Raw genomic sequence first — 15,747 nt, forward strand, 5'->3', positions numbered from 1 at the left:
GTAAATTGAAAAAAAAAAGTAATAAAAAAAGAACCCAGCATCTCTCTCTCTCTCTCTCTTGTAACTAGAATTTTTAATAAGGGCCAACCTAACTTTAACATGTAGAATCTTACACATCGAAAATAATTATTATGAATATTACAAATTTGATATTTACAACATAATTGTATTGTCATTCCAAAATCATATGATAACATTGCTAATACTAAGTATAACCACTTTTTCTAATACCTGTATAACCAAAATTCTATCAAAAAAATGATTGAAAAGATAAACAAACAATAAAAATACCATATGCTGATTCAAATTTACTAAAAAATAAACTTAGACAAATTCAAGACACACATGAACAAATTAAAAAAACTTGAGACAAGGAATGAAGTGACACACCATTTAAGCCTAAGTGTCCTGAACCTCCTGATCCTTCAGCACATATTATATTAGATAATGTTCAATGGGCAAATATTACTGTACAAATATGAAAAAAACTTAAATATAACATATAAGAAGACATGAAAAAACTTAATTGGCTCCGCTGGTGCTCCAACTTCTCTCTTTCCCACATTATAATTTTTTTTTTTCTTTTGAAATCTTCATATTTACACACACATCGTCTGTGGGCTTCATCTAGTTCTTATTACCAGAACAACAATTATTTCCAAATAATTCGTTGTGCGAGACACATAAGCGACTGCTTGCGCTCCCCCGAGTAAGCGACTGCTAGGATGAGATTACTCCTCACAACATCCGTAAGTTCTCAACTTCGGAGGAGAAGCGAAAATCACTCAGCTACACATTTTCCAAGTTGGAAGATCATGTAAATGATAACAGTGAGTACTGGTTTATTACTGAAGTGCTTTTATAAAAAATGAGTATTAAAAAAAGCTAAACTCAAAAAAGTGTTTACCACACTTAAAATCAGCTTATTTTCACAGTTTTAAGTAAAAAAAAACTGAAAACATGAAGTATGAAAAATGAGCTTTTTCTCACAGCATAACAGCATAACAGAATCAATTTTTTTCAAAGTACAACAATACCAAACCAGCCCTAAATTGCCTACTTATAAACTATATCAAGAAGCAGTCTTTGTCAAATAGAAACGAGAATTAACAAAATTCTTGCATCATTTGATTACATTTATATATAACCAAGGGTAGGATTTTTATAACTGCAGCCATATTGTTTTATGCTTCGATCCCAAATCTACACTACGCCTCATAAAGTTATATTGACAAAGATGACCGACAATTACCAAAGTAACCACTGCATTACGTGTTCTTCTTTCCATCCGAGTGGGATGCGCTCTGTTCAATTGATGTTAACTGACTGCGGAGATTTTGGTTGTCTGCCAGCAAGCGGTCGTATTCCATAAGGAGTCCTTCAGATTGCTTTCTTAGGGCCTCTACCTCACTTCCCGCCGCCTTTGCCTTCTTTGCTTTCGTCTCATATTCAGACTCCAGAGTTTTGATCTTTGTCCTCAATGTCTCATTCTCTTGTACTAAGGTCTTAAGTTGCTCTGAACTTCCGTTTTTATCGTCTTGAGAACTTTGGTTTTGTCTTTTCGCAGCCTCCATCGCCTTCCTCAGGAATCGAAGTTCTCTTATGTAATGGTGTAACCTATCCATCATCAGTGAAAGGAACAGGAAAAATCCTGCATTCGATACAATTGAAAGTCGGTTTTGAAGGATATGAATGGTGATCGAGCAAATCAAAGAAATACAATTAGCAAACAATATAACGTCTAATCTGTCATCATCCTACAATCAGAAATCACTAAAATTATCAATAACATAAGCAAAAGGATATTTTAATTGCATCGCATCAGATGACGAAAGGTCTGCCTAACAAAAAGGAGGGGGAGTAAGATAGCATATCTATAATGTTAGAAAATATCGGGAAACAAACAACCGAGAAGATCTTATGTTCGAGACCTAACTCAACTTCATAACAGGTTCAGCTAATACGTTTCACGCTCAAGCTGATGAAAATCCAACACTTAATGGCAAAGCACAAGAACATTCAGCTGCTTCAAAAGGAAGCTATGAACTCGCCCTATGTATAATCAAACCATTTCTTTCTTATTCCATCGCATATGCGCTCAACGATTAAGAGACATAACTCATAACAAGTACACCTAATTCAGTAACTTGAAAAGAAAAAACAGGATAAAGTCTAGATAAACAATACATAAGCCTGATAACTAATCTTAAAAGATCGAGAAGAATACCCATAAGAGAATTTTCGAGCATTTTCATGGACATGAGAACCTCGTCAGTAGGGTTGAGCACACCAGATTCATTTGTTCGGTTCTTGATGTCCACCAGATTGTAGACGTTGGCCAGCAGAACAATAAACACAGTCCCAGCGACCGTCTTCACCATCACTGGGCCCTTCCCTCGCTTCATCTTATCCAAGGCCAGGATCACTAGCTTCCTCAGAGGGCTCTTAAACAACAAGGTCAAAATCAGCAGCATTTCGCTGAAAATCACCGTGTACAGCAGCTGCAACATCTTTACTCCAAACTCGAGAACTGAAGCAATGAACAAATTGAGGCACTCTTAACAAATTATATCGGTTTCACTGAATGTAATTACACAAATAAGGAATAAGAACGATAACAGAAGATAACTCTTAAGCTATGTATTTGTTCAATAAAAATAATAATAAAAACGAATTGAATCAACTCGTTCGGTGTATTTTCCAAATATCGTAAGATACTTATATATATATAGACACACACACACACACACACATATTCGCACTAATCCGCGATCAGCAAGTTTTCCAAAGCCAAACTGAATAGAATTGTGACTTTTCAAAAATGCTTGCTGAAAATCAAAGAAAGAAGGTTCATCTTCCCTCGTAGTTCGATTTTCGATATAAATACTGAAGCGTCTCAAAAAAAACTGATTGCAAACTGAATGATGATGGAATTCGGAATGATTTACCAATTTGCAAAAACTTATGCTTAAAATATAATGAATTTATCGAATATTACCCTTTTCAGTCTTCGGATTCCAACGCAAACACAGAAATTGAGAGCTAAATTTACAGAAAATTCACCAGAAACTGTAACAAAAATAAGAAATTAACATTCTTTTTAATCAATAACGTTGCTTTCCTTCACCAATTAAATAAATTAGCTAAATAAATTCACAAATACAATCAAAACATCATAGATCGAGGATAAACAAGTACAGAAATAAGCAGATTCAGAGATCAACAAGAATAAGCAAAAATCAGAGATCGTGATGAAGGAGATCAACGGAAGAAATCAAAAACAGCGAAGACTTACCAAGATGTGAAGAGATAGTGCAGCGGAGAGTGGATGTGAGAGTGTGGGAGGGAGAGTAAATGGGAGCCTAGGTTTTCTTTCTGAAGGTAGCTGGAGAGCAGAGAGAGAGAGAATGAAATTAAAGAAGACAGCGAACCGCTTCAATCATAAACAAAAGTTTGGGTTTAATAGGTCGATAGTAGGTGCAATTCAATGAAATTTTTTTTTTCCAATAAACCAACGACATTATCTACTTTACTTTCAAAAAATAACGTAGTACAAATTCGTTTTTAGTAAAAATCGAACCTAAAATTTCTAATTTACAAGTGAAGAAAAATATCACTAGAACGTAGTAGTGAGCGACGAATAAAAATTTGTTTTGTTTTGTTTTGTTTTGTTTAATAGGTCGATAGTAGGTTCCATTGAATGAAAGTTTGTTTGTTTTTTTTTTTTTTTTTTAAGAAACAATATTATCTACTTTACCTTCAAAAAATAACGTGGTTCAAATTCGTTTTTGATAAGAATCGAACATAAAACCTCTCATTTATAAGTAAAGAAGAATACCACTAGAACATAGTACTGAGTGACGAATAAAAATTTTCAATTGAACAAAAGAAATGTTCAAGTGTCATAATGAAAGAGTTCACTTTTTAATCAAATTGGCAATTGTTTAGTCATTCATATGATGACCAATTGAGATATTATGTTTCATCTGTATAAATAAAAGTGAGGAATTCTTTTTTTGATACAACGATATTTAGCTAAAGTGATAGGTAATTTGATCTAAGTTCTATAACGATAGAATTAAAACAATTAAACATCGAATTCGCTAAGTGAATAAAACTCGAATTCGGCTCATGGTGAGTTCAACATCAATTATGAATGTCAATTGTGTGGTTTAATCTTGCTTATCACACTTGTGTGGTATGGGGATCGAGATGAGACATAGTGGGCAACGTCCACGCAACTTCGTGTCGTTCTACAGGAACGTTGACGTTCTTATCTCCCCCTAACGGCGGGAATACTGTCTCATTAAAGTGACAACCCGCAAATGAAGGGTAAAGAGATCGCGTGCAAGGACTCTAAAAGAGCTAGTGTGAAGGAGAATCATAATTGATAAAGATTCACATCCTTCTTTGAGAACCCATATTGGTACGTTGCGGCGGCGCAACTTGACATATGAAATACACACCCAAATGCGTAAATACGAAAAACGTCAAGTTCGTACCCAGTAACCAATTGTAATGTCATATAGGTTGGATGGCAATGGGCCTCAAGGCGGACCAACATAACTGCGTACAAAGATTGCATAGCCTTAAGCAGAAACCGAAAACTGGGTACGTTTACCAAAATTTGGGCGATCAATGAAATTGCGCTTTATGATCGCTAGGCGAGGCTATTTGGGGTGAATCATGGGAATTCGATGTTCAATTATAAACCCAAAAGACATGCAATACTTTATCGAAAACCGTCGATATAAACTCTCCGGCATTATCCAGTCTCCCGGATCTTAAGGGATAAGTCGAGTGGTGAACCCTTAATCGGCCTAGAGGTTTAGCAGTAATGTGTATGGAGAAGCATGTGACCAGTTTGTTGATTCATCAACCAAAACCATAAGTATTTATATGGTTCACATTTTGGTTGGATTAGTCCACATATATTCCCTTGAATCCACTGTGAAAAGGGAGTCATTTTGTATCTTTGCTAGGAATGATATAGAAATCAATTTCCCTAATGGGCAGACTTGGCAAAGTGTGCTTGTAGGCATAAGATCCTTATTTCGGATAAGGAGATGCGTTGAGTGTCCCAAATGGTCGTGCCAAAACAAGTAAACTGCTCAATCACCAAGCTTCAGGCCAGCCATATATGGCGTGTTCCCAGATGGGAGGCAGCCCATTGGCCCCAAATCAAAGCTTCAGGCTCATTTTTTAAGGTGGTGCAAAGATATTCCACTTTATTTTCTTCAGTGGTTTCATTGATGATCATTGTTCTCTCGAATATCCTTAAAAACTCAACAACAGGGAGAATTTAAAGTCCCTTAAATGCTGATGCAATACCATTCATACAACGAGGAGCGTGCCAATGCTCTTAATCAGGTTGGATAGACCTAAAGATGTTGTTATAGATGTGATTTAGGTGTAAAGTTAGTGTACGTAGTATCGCAAACTTCCCTACATTCCTACCTAATCACATGTTTAATTGAATCGGCCACATGTATACAAGAAACATGATTCAATTAACTCATATTTGAGGATAATATCAATAAGATTATCCATAAGTAAAGCATACACCAAACTTGAATCCAAGAACATGGGAAATTGTTCACAAAGTAAACCAAAGTTACTAGGGTAGATTCGGCCAACAAGGCCATTCATGTCAAAATTCAACTATTCCAACGGTGTTCGGTGGAGCAAAATTAGTCTCACATATTGACTATTAGAATGGTACTCCTTAACAACATTGGTAGGGGTACGAACAGGTGCATAACTAATGATCTATTCCATCAAAGACGGAAGTAGATTATGCAGGGTTAAGGTTTGGGAATAATATCCCTTATTCTTAAAGTTTTAGGTCTTAGGTGCTAATGATCACGCTTCGGGCATGATGCCACACCTTGGCAGACCCTAATTCTACCATATGTTTGTGGTAGTAATTAGATCCGAGAATTTGGTAGACTTCCGCTTTCTACACTACTGATTCAGGGGCGAGTTAAAAACATGGAAGGACGAGAAAAGTATTCTCCAGTCAAAATTCGATCAGATTTATAAATTTCAAAATTGTACTTATTCATGGGCGTAATCATGGTGTGCTTCAGGCAATGTCTTTCATGATTAGACAGTCCGTAGAAGTGAGCCAAAGAGCCATGGAATCCTCGTTTATGAGGCACCTTCATTGGTAATGCTTCGGGCATAAGTCTTCGAATAAAGATCATGGCGGAGGCTTATTCAGCTCTTTCTTGCCATTGTTGGCTTTAATGGTTTCTTAGCTACTTGATAGTCAAGTGGAGATTCATGTCTTGTACCCCACATAAAGTAGTTTTTATTAGAAACATCCAAATCAAGGAAAATCAAACTTGTGACGGTTCGACAATCCACTTAATTTGAGGGAACAAGATTGTGATTGGTGCTTATGGGAATGAATCATCCATACGCATCAAAGTTAGAACATTCAAGTTCTAAGACATGATTTTTATGAAAAACGTCGGGTTTTCATGAGTGTATTGTTTTATGAAAACTTCGGGTTTCAAAGGCACTAAATTTGAAGCTACAGGTTCAATTTAGTTTATGAACGTTTAGTTCATAAAAGAGAGGTTCCTGCAAGAACACATAATGCAATGTACAACTAAGTGTAGTGGATTTAAGGTTCTTCGGGAACTCAAGTGTGAGAGCTTCGTTATCACGAAAGTATGTCAACGGTTCAAAGTATAAAAATAAATTATTAAATCGTCAATGTCCAAAATGATCTTCAGGTCAATAATTTTGGATTCATTATCAGATTAATGGACTGCATGTCACTTTTAATTAATTCAATAAATCAAGCCATACAGGGTTGATTGGAGAAGCAAAATAATATTATCGGGTCCAAAATATAGCCCCAAAAATATTTGGGCGAGGTGCCATGAGTAGGGAAGGCCTTAAAGGCCTTAAGAGTGGACTGCAAGCCACGGGTCTAGGTAGGAGACAAAAAACAATAACCTAAGCTGCTGGTTTGGTCAAAGGCCAACGAAAGCTGGCTGAGGGAGACGTGGGCCGTGGTAGGGATTAGGCTCAGCAGCACGGCTGCTGGCGTGGGTCGAGGCTGCAGGCCTGTGATCAGAAAACAGACTAGGCACACAACCTGGTTATCCACAACGAAGCCCAAAGGCTTCGGCATAGGTCCAATATGTTGTCTCAAGGGGAGGTCTCCACATAGTAGTGCCATGGCAGTGTTGCCGCACAATCCCATAATTTCGATCTTTTTTTTTTCTTTTCGAATTTTACTAGGGTTTGAGAAACCCTAATTGCTTCTAATTTATTTTATATACATTGACTCACAAATTCCACATAACAATATAATTGCGTAATGCATGAAACAAATATATATATATATATATATATATATATATATATATATATATATATATATATTGACAAATATGTGAACATATACAATATATATATATATGGGGAATGTTTTCATGCTTCAAGGTTGTTTCAAATATCTTACTTTATTTTAAGCGTACCTGATTGGCAGAAAACAACAAAAACCTTTGAATTGGTAGAAGATTCTTCTCGAAAAGTCAGAATTGCATCTCCAATGCATTGTATCACGTTCAACATAGAAAAATTAAATTGAATCAATAGCATGTAGATCAATTCAAAATAATAAATTAATCACAAAAAGAGTGATTAAAACGTAATACTCTCCTGATTGAATATCAAACTCTTTTTAGTGCAGCTTCAATAGCGTGCTGATAACGTGTTATAGGCATAATTTACTGAACAATTATGGAGGCCATAGAGAGAAAAAAAGGTGCGACAATAGTAGAGATAAGAGAGAGATGTGTAATTGTAGTGTGTTCTATTCCACCCTATTGTGCCTTTATTTATAGTAGTAGGGAAGATTAATTCCTTACCCTTTTAGGATTACAACTCTTAATAGGTAATCAACTCCTAATAGGAATATAAGAGCTATTCCTAGATATACTACGATTTACACAATCACATTCCTAATCTAATAGAACTGCAACAAAACTAAACTAAATTCAATAACTAGGTCAAATTTTTGACCTGGATCCCTTATTTTAATCCAAGCTAAGGAAAATAGGCAAAGAAATAAAATTAAAAAAAGGAAAAATAGAAGGATGGATATGCACGTAAGATGGTCGGCATGAAAGCCGCCGCAAAAAGCCTAGAAGCGCATACAATTCTCCTCATTCAGTCATTTTAAAATTACATTCAAATGAGCACGTATAAATTTAAAAATTGAATTTATGTTAGAAATATATAAACTGAACTAAATTCAATAACTAGGTCAAATTTTTGACCTAGGTCCCTTATTTTAATCCAAGCTAAGGAAAATAGGCAAAAAAATAAAATTAAAAAAAAAAGGAAAAATAGAAGGATGGTTATGCATGTAAGATGGTTGGTGTGAAAGCAACCGCAAAAAGCCTAGAAGCTCATACAATTCTCCTTCTTCTGGCATTTTAAAAGCACATTCAAACGAGCATGTATAAATCGAAAAATTGAATTTATGTTAGAAATATATAAACTGAACTAAATTCAATAACTAGGTCAATTTTTTGACCTCGATCCCTTATTTTTAATCCAAGCTAAGGAAAATAGGCAAAAAAATAAAATTAAAAAAAAAAGGAAAAATAGAAGGATGGATATGCACGTAAGATGGTTGGCATGAAAGCAACCGCAAAAAGCCTAGAAGCTCATACAATTCTCCTCCTTCAGTCATTATAAAAGCACATTCATTTAAAAATTGAATTCATGTTAGAAATATATGAACTGAACTAAATTCAATAACTAGGTCAAATTTTTGACCTGGATCCCTTATTTTAATCCAAGCTAAGGAAAATAGGCAAAAAAAATAAAATTAAAAAAAGGAAAAATAGAAGGATGGATATGCACGTAAGATGGTCGGCGTGAAAGCAACCGTAAAAAGCCTAGAAGCGCATACAATTCTCCTCCTTCAATCATTTTAACAGTACATTCAAACGAGCACGTATACATTTAAAAATTGAATTTATGTTATAAATATATAAACTAAACTAAATTCAATAACTAGGTCAAATTTTTGACCTGGATCCCTTATTTTAATCCAAGCTAAGGAAAATAGACAAAAAAATAAAATTGAAAAAAAGGAAAAATAGAAGGATGGATACGCACGTAAGATGGTCGGCGTGAAAGCATCTGCAAAAAGCCTAGAATCTCATACAATTATCCTCCTTAAATCATTTTAAAACCACATTCAAACAAGCACGTATAAATTTAAAAATTGAATTTATGTTAGAAATGTATGAGGGTGCTTCTCACCTTCTTGTGTGAGTGATCCCGATCGTGCTTCCCTTGGCTACCGTCGGTCTTAGCTGCGACTGGGATCGGTGGGTAGCTTTTTGTTTTTGTTTTTTCTTTCTTCTCCCCTTCCATCTGCTGCTGGTTTTTCCAATTTTCCCCTTTGGCTTTCCCAATTCTTCAACCCCCGTGGGTATCCTTTTTCATGGCCCTTCCTTGCTTGGTGTTTCAGCCATGTTTTTTGTTGAGTTCGTGTGTAGAGTTTCGGTGTTGTATCCGGCTCGAGTGTCTCCCACACCACCACATTCTCCTTATTTTCTGCCATTTCTGGTGGTGTTGCTCGAGAATTTCTCGGAACTTCTTTCCGATGGTTGGCTTCTCTCTGGCCGACTGTCTCTTGTTGATGGCTGTGTGCCGGTGGCGCTTGTGGAGGGGATGCTCTACAATGGGTGGAAGATCGAATGGCTGGCTGATTCTCGAATCGGCAGTGGCGACCACAGTGGATGGTTTGTTTGGGCTTCATTGTTGTTGGACTCTTTTTCTGTGTTTTCTTTGTTTTTAGGCCCATTCTTTGTTTGTTTATAGAAATAAATTAGGCATTTGTTTCGTTTGTAAGTGTGTGTTTGCTTTAATAAAAGTTCCTTGTTGACGATCCTTTCAGATCCCAATTCCAAAAAAAAAAAAAAAAAAAAAACTAAATTCAATAACTAGGTCAACTTTTTGACCTGGATCCCTTATTTTAATCCAAGCTAAAAAAAATAGGCAAAAAATAAAATAAAATAAAAATGAAAAATAGAAGGATGGATACGCACGTAAGATGGTCGGCGTGAAAGCAGCCGCAAAAAGCCTAGAAGCTCATACGTTTCTCCTCCGCTTGGAGTTTCCGCCTTTCCTCCCTCTCACTTCTTCCTTTTCGTTTCTGTTTTTCCAGCATTTGGATCGCTACTCCGCTCTCAGCTTCCAGGTAAACTCTTCCCCTCCTCAATTTTTGCATCTATCGAAAACCAAAACATGTGTAATTCCGACTTTGTATTTTCTTCGAATAATTTGATCAATATTGTCAAAATTCTTCCCATGATTTTGGATTTTAGGTATAGGCGATGGTTTTCATCTCACTTTGTTTAATCTTTAATTTTCAATTTATTTTTTTGTATAATCTGTTGTATCTAATTTGGACTGCATCGATAAAACCAAATTTCATATCTTACTGCTGTTCTTTTGATGGTCAGAAGAGCTCAGAGCTTAATCCAGGCTTCTTATTTTATTTTCTCGAATGCAGTTTCGATTTTTGGTTACTACTGGTGCTGATTTGGTTGGAAATTTCGAATCTTTCAGGTCTGGTTCTGAAGAATTGAAGAGCAATGATTTGGGGGACTATTCGCCGTAAAGTAGCTTCGGTATTCGATCAAACTTTCGTTGTTTTTGCCATCAATTGATATATTTTGTGCCCCAATGTGCATGTTTTAGTCTTGGGATTCTTTGTTCTATGTTTCAAGTGATAATTAAACAATGTGTTATAGTTTGGTGGTTGCTTATGTATGTTTCAATGGACAGTCTGAGGTGCTGGGACAAGCGTGGAAGGTTAGGCATGGAGTGTCCGCCCCAAGCTGTTACCGAGCTGTACCAAAAGAGGTGCTAAAAATTGAGCTTTTGTTTCACTTTCTCTTTTTTATTTGCTTACTGAAAGGGTCTTTGATGAGGTATTTGGTTGTGCGGCAATGGCAACTATCTTATCGTACTTTAGTATTCGGTTGTAGTTTTTTGGAATATCATCTAATAGCTTTTGCTCACAGCAGGCTTTGTTTATTGGGAAAGGATATGAGTGCGTTCAGAGAGCAAGCTACCACATTGTTTTAGGTAAATTTAAGATTTTATAACCTGAACCCTCTTCTTATGTCTACTTTTACCAGTGTGTTTCTTTTCCTTTTGTCTCTGTGGTGGTGTTATTGACCTTTTCAAATTCCAACTATGCAGGCAATAATGCTCCATCACTAAGCAGGTTGAGCTCTGATCTTTTATTTCAGTGATAAATTTAGTCCTATACACTTCTACTTCACAATGTGTCTACAGGAATATGCGATCATAGATATGGTTTTCATAAGCTCTTGTGAGCCTGCCTGAAATTAATTATTTATAAGTACCACCTGGTCAATAGATTTTTCAAAATTTGATTCTCTTTCAAACTAATTCTCTTATTAATTTAAAACGCTCTCATCGCAATTATGTCACCAAGATTCTCCTTCCCTATATATATATAGTTCAGCTTGTGGCTTGTTCAACCTTTTTCTTTCCACCCATGCTGCCTGGTTATTTGCTCATGACTCATGGAATCATAGATGAAAGTGCTCTGAATAATGGTTGAACTTATACTTTTACTATTACTTTGGTTTTCAATTCCCATCTTTTTGGTGGGTGGGTTGGGGAAAGTGGAACACAAGGGCATTGACCACCTGTAAGGAATTAGAACTTACTGAATATGTTAAATTTTAATTTCAAGTGCGATAGGTGAACATTTAATACACTTTAAGATGAATCTCACTTGGAAGATCTGTAAATAGATTGATCATATGTTTTTCGATATACTTCCTCATCAGTTTTATAACAAGAGAGAAAGTGGTTCTGTCGTTTTTGTGTTGAATGTTTAGGTGTAGAATATTTAGGTGCATTGTTAATTATTAACTCATCATATACTTCAAAAGGCTTGCCTTTTTCCACTAGCAATGAGATCGTTTGGTGTTATAGTTGACATCCTAAATCTTGGATTAGAATCAGAATGTTTTGCCCAAGCCTAAACCAAATGACTGGAGCAAAAAACTTAATTTGATATTAGAAATGGATTTCTTATTCTCTTATGGTGTTTTATGTGTTCTTGGTTGCAGGGAAGCCGCTGCCCTATGTCAAACAGATTCTTTTATCCGATTGATCAATAGATCATTTTCTTCTGACAGTGGTATTTAATGAATATATTAGTCTTGTCATATTTACATGCTTTGTATATATTATATATGCAAGTAATTAAACTTTTTAACTGTTGACTTATGCAGGAGATGTGGTAGAAGCTGTTGTTCCTTTCATGGGTGAATCTATTACTGATGGCACTTTGGCAACATTCTTAAAGAGTATGTTACTGAACATGCCTTGTGATACTTTAATCCATAAGTTATTTATTTCTTATTTGTCTGTGTGTTTAATTCACCTAATATGAGTTCTTTTGAGACTCATGCTGCTGATGATAGCTCATGTACCTTAGTGTGTGTGTGCGTGTTTAGTGTAGTGTAAAATTCTTTGAGAGTCATGCTTTCACTACATGTGCAGAACCCGGTGACAGAGTTGCAGTTGACGAGCCTATTGCCCAAATTGAAACGGATAAGGTAATTTTTAAACAAACTTTTCCTGTTTGTTAATTTGGCCATTCTTAAGTGCTGAGATGCATTTTCACTAAATCTTTGTATTGACATATATATAAATTTTTGTTTACAACTAGGTGACAATTGATGTTGTTAGTCCTGAAGCCGGTGTCATTAAAGAGGTAATATTCAAGCAACATCACAATATAAATTCCTTCTACGATCATCATTAATCATGACCTGGAATTACACGTTCTGGTTTTAGTATACTGATCTTTTTATGTTTACCTTGAACATGTGCTTGTTAGTAGTTTGTGGCTAAGGAAGGCGAGACTGTGGAACCAGGTGTAAAGATTGCAATCATTTCCAAATCTGGTGAAGGTATAGAACAAGTTGCGCCATCAGAGCAGGCTGATGCTAAGCCAGAACCTACTAAAATGAAGGAAAGTGCAGAAAAGCAAGTCCCCAAAGCAGAACCTGCCCCTGTCAAGGATGCACAACCTAAAACTAAGGCACCTTCTCCACCACCACCGCCACAACCTAAACAGGCGGCTTCAGAACTCCGGCTTCCTCCCAAGGATAGGGAAAGACGAGTAAGTTCAGGATTCTTTTTTTACCTAAGAAAAACGATTTCTTATTGGATGAGAAAGGAATTTAATAGGTAGAAATTGTTTTCTCATGTATAGGTTCCTATGACAAGACTAAGGAAGCGGGTGGCAATACGCTTGAAAGATTCTCAGAATACATTTGCTCTCTTAACCACATTTAATGAGATTGATATGTAAGCTCATACCTCGTTTCAGAATATGGTTTCACCATGTCTCTTTGCAAAATATCCTTTATCTTTCCTTTCAAATCTTCTTTGCGACAGACTTTCAGGTTTAACCATAAATGTTGAGTGTTGTAGTTTTTTAGTTGAAGTTTTACGTATGAATGACAACACTTGTCTAGGTGTTCAGATGAGTGCGGAGGATGAGAGTCATCTACCACAATGGCTCTCTCTTGTTCTGTCCTTACTTTGAAAGTGGACAAATTTGCCACCCCAACTCTTCAATTCTTTTATGACTGTTATTTAGTGGCTCTCTTTGTTTTCGTCTAAAGATTGGTATTATATAATGCAGGACTAACTTGATGAAGCTCCGTTCAGACTATAAGGACACCTTTGTTGAAAAGCATGGTGTGAAATTGGGATTTATGTCCGGCTTTGTGAAAGTATGTGTTTTTGCATAAATACCGTCATTTATCGCCAAATGAAAATTGGAATTGTAAAGTACTATTAAATTATTGTAAAATGTTAGTACTATACTTTTTGTGCATGTGGGCGCTTCTTAAGTTATACGTTAATTTGTTTCAGGCTGCTGTTAGCGCACTTGAGCAGTTGCCAATTGTCAATGCTGTCATTGATGGTGACGATATCATATACAGAGATTACATTGATATCAGCATAGCTGTTGGGACACCAAAGGTATGCTTGTATTATGTTGATTCTTAACAACTGACTTGCATTCCGTTGAACTCCAACTTACTGACATGAGCATTGGTTCTGAGTTATTTTCTGGTTATTCATTGTTTGGCACGATGAATTCCATTATCACATGCGAACTAACCACAATCAAAATACTTTTATTCAAGGGCCTTGTCGTTCCAGTTGTCCGCAATGCTGGTGGTATGAACTTTGCTCAGATAGAGAAGGAAATCAATACCCTGGCTAAGAAAGCAGCTGATGGTTCTATATCAATTGATGAAATGGCTGGAGGGACGTTCACAATATCAAATGGGGGCGTATATGGAAGCCTTCTAAGCACACCAATCATCAATCCTCCACAGGTATTGCTTTGTACTCATTTTTCTTTTTTGGAAACTCACCTTCGTAGCAAGACTCTCGCAGCCAAGTTTATTTGTTGATTTGTTTTTCCATTTACAGTCAGCAATTTTGGGTATGCACTCAATAGTGAACCGTCCCATGGTCGTTGGGGGGAACGTTGTACCAAGGCCAATGATGTACATTGCATTGACATACGATCATCGCCTCATTGATGGAAGAGAGGCTGTTTTCTTCTTGCGCCGCATTAAAGATGTCGTGGAAGACCCTCGCAGGCTTCTCCTTGATGTGTAAATGAGTCGGCGCCCCTGAACCGTGATTTTGATCCATATGTAGAACGCAATATCTCTGCAGTCTGAAGCCGATATGGTTGGCAAGTGTGTTTTGTCCAATGCTTTTGCTTTATAAAAGAGTTGGAATACTCTGCAGGACAGGTTGATCGAATCGAAAGAATCAAAATTATATTTTTCGTTTCAGCCCAGTAACTTCGGCTTTTCGTTCACCGGGGATTTTAATAAAAAGCGCAGTTAACTCAACGGTGTATTAGTGACGATTGTTTGCCTTTTATTATTATTATTTTTCCGGTAAAAAGCCTTTTATTATTTCGTTCAAGAAATATAATCCAGTTTCTTATCTTCTATAGCTCTTTTTTAACTTCCAGCCTACAAACCAAGTTGTATTTTGACCAACCACATTTACTTATTTGATGTTTAAAGGAAAAATACAGCCGAAAAGAAAACTAGGGATGGCAACTGTTTGGATTGGAGATGAGAATGTTTTATATATCTTCGTAACCATGAAAAAAACCATATTTATAACCGGAAATTAATTATAGAAATTATCCATAACAATGCTCACCGCATTACGGATTTCTCATCGGTTAACGGTTTTATCCATTTTTGTTAATACAAGAAATATATTCATTCAGTTGACGCATTATAATTTAGTAGATATTAATTTAGTCATTTAATATTTGAAGTATAAAATGATTCAATGCGGATCTAGTGGAGTACAAAATTAAAGCATTGAATTTGAAATATTGTGATGTTGGCTGATCTTTGACATCTTCCATAAGTATCATTGAATTCTCTTTGATTTTGATTCAAAACTTTTGAACTTTTCTAGAAAAATGCAACCCACACAATGTAATTTTTGTGTTCTCAAGAAAATGCGTTCGGTGAATAATAAATATATATATATATATATATATATTGTACTATTACAATATATAAATTATGTTACATATTCTATACATTATTTGGTCGGATTCAAGAATGGAAATGAATCACGAACTCCTATAAC

At 35.9% G+C, this 15,747-nt stretch overlaps 2 protein-coding genes across 4 annotated transcripts; one reads left to right on the forward strand and one right to left on the reverse strand.

The window, feature by feature from the left end:
• Positions 1-1,072: 1,072 nt before the first annotated feature.
• LOC137707938 (uncharacterized) lies at positions 1,073-3,431 on the reverse strand. Of its 2 annotated transcripts, XM_068446882.1 has the most exons (4): positions 3,296-3,431; positions 2,999-3,069; positions 2,228-2,530; positions 1,073-1,651 (listed from the first exon to the last, which is right to left on the reverse strand). In XM_068446882.1, exons 3-4 carry the CDS (start codon positions 2,508-2,510, stop codon positions 1,269-1,271), a joined length of 666 nt encoding a protein of 221 aa, XP_068302983.1. In that variant the 5' UTR covers positions 2,511-2,530; positions 2,999-3,069; positions 3,296-3,431; the 3' UTR covers positions 1,073-1,268. The 2 variants fall into 2 exon arrangements, with proteins under 2 accessions (XP_068302983.1, XP_068302982.1); XM_068446881.1 differs by lacking the exon at positions 2,999-3,069.
• A 6,656-nt stretch (positions 3,432-10,087) lies between these two features.
• LOC137707825 (dihydrolipoyllysine-residue succinyltransferase component of 2-oxoglutarate dehydrogenase complex 1, mitochondrial-like) lies at positions 10,088-14,979 on the forward strand. Of its 2 annotated transcripts, none has more exons than XM_068446747.1 (15): positions 10,088-10,240; positions 10,612-10,673; positions 10,831-10,908; positions 11,070-11,133; positions 11,251-11,275; positions 12,156-12,226; positions 12,321-12,395; positions 12,592-12,647; positions 12,761-12,805; positions 12,935-13,216; positions 13,310-13,404; positions 13,745-13,835; positions 13,978-14,088; positions 14,256-14,450; positions 14,548-14,979. In XM_068446747.1, the coding sequence occupies exons 2-15, from the start codon at positions 10,638-10,640 to the stop codon at positions 14,737-14,739; spliced, it is 1,416 nt and encodes a 471-aa protein (XP_068302848.1). In that variant the 5' UTR covers positions 10,088-10,240; positions 10,612-10,637; the 3' UTR covers positions 14,740-14,979. The 2 variants fall into 2 exon arrangements, with proteins under 2 accessions (XP_068302848.1, XP_068302849.1); XM_068446748.1 differs by having other exon boundaries at positions 10,089-10,240; positions 11,073-11,133.
• The last annotated feature ends 768 nt before the right edge of the window (positions 14,980-15,747 follow it).

The sequence above is a fragment of the Pyrus communis genome, chromosome 11 (genome assembly GCF_963583255.1).
Source record: "Pyrus communis chromosome 11, drPyrComm1.1, whole genome shotgun sequence".
Lineage (NCBI taxonomy): Eukaryota > Viridiplantae > Streptophyta > Magnoliopsida > Rosales > Rosaceae > Pyrus > Pyrus communis.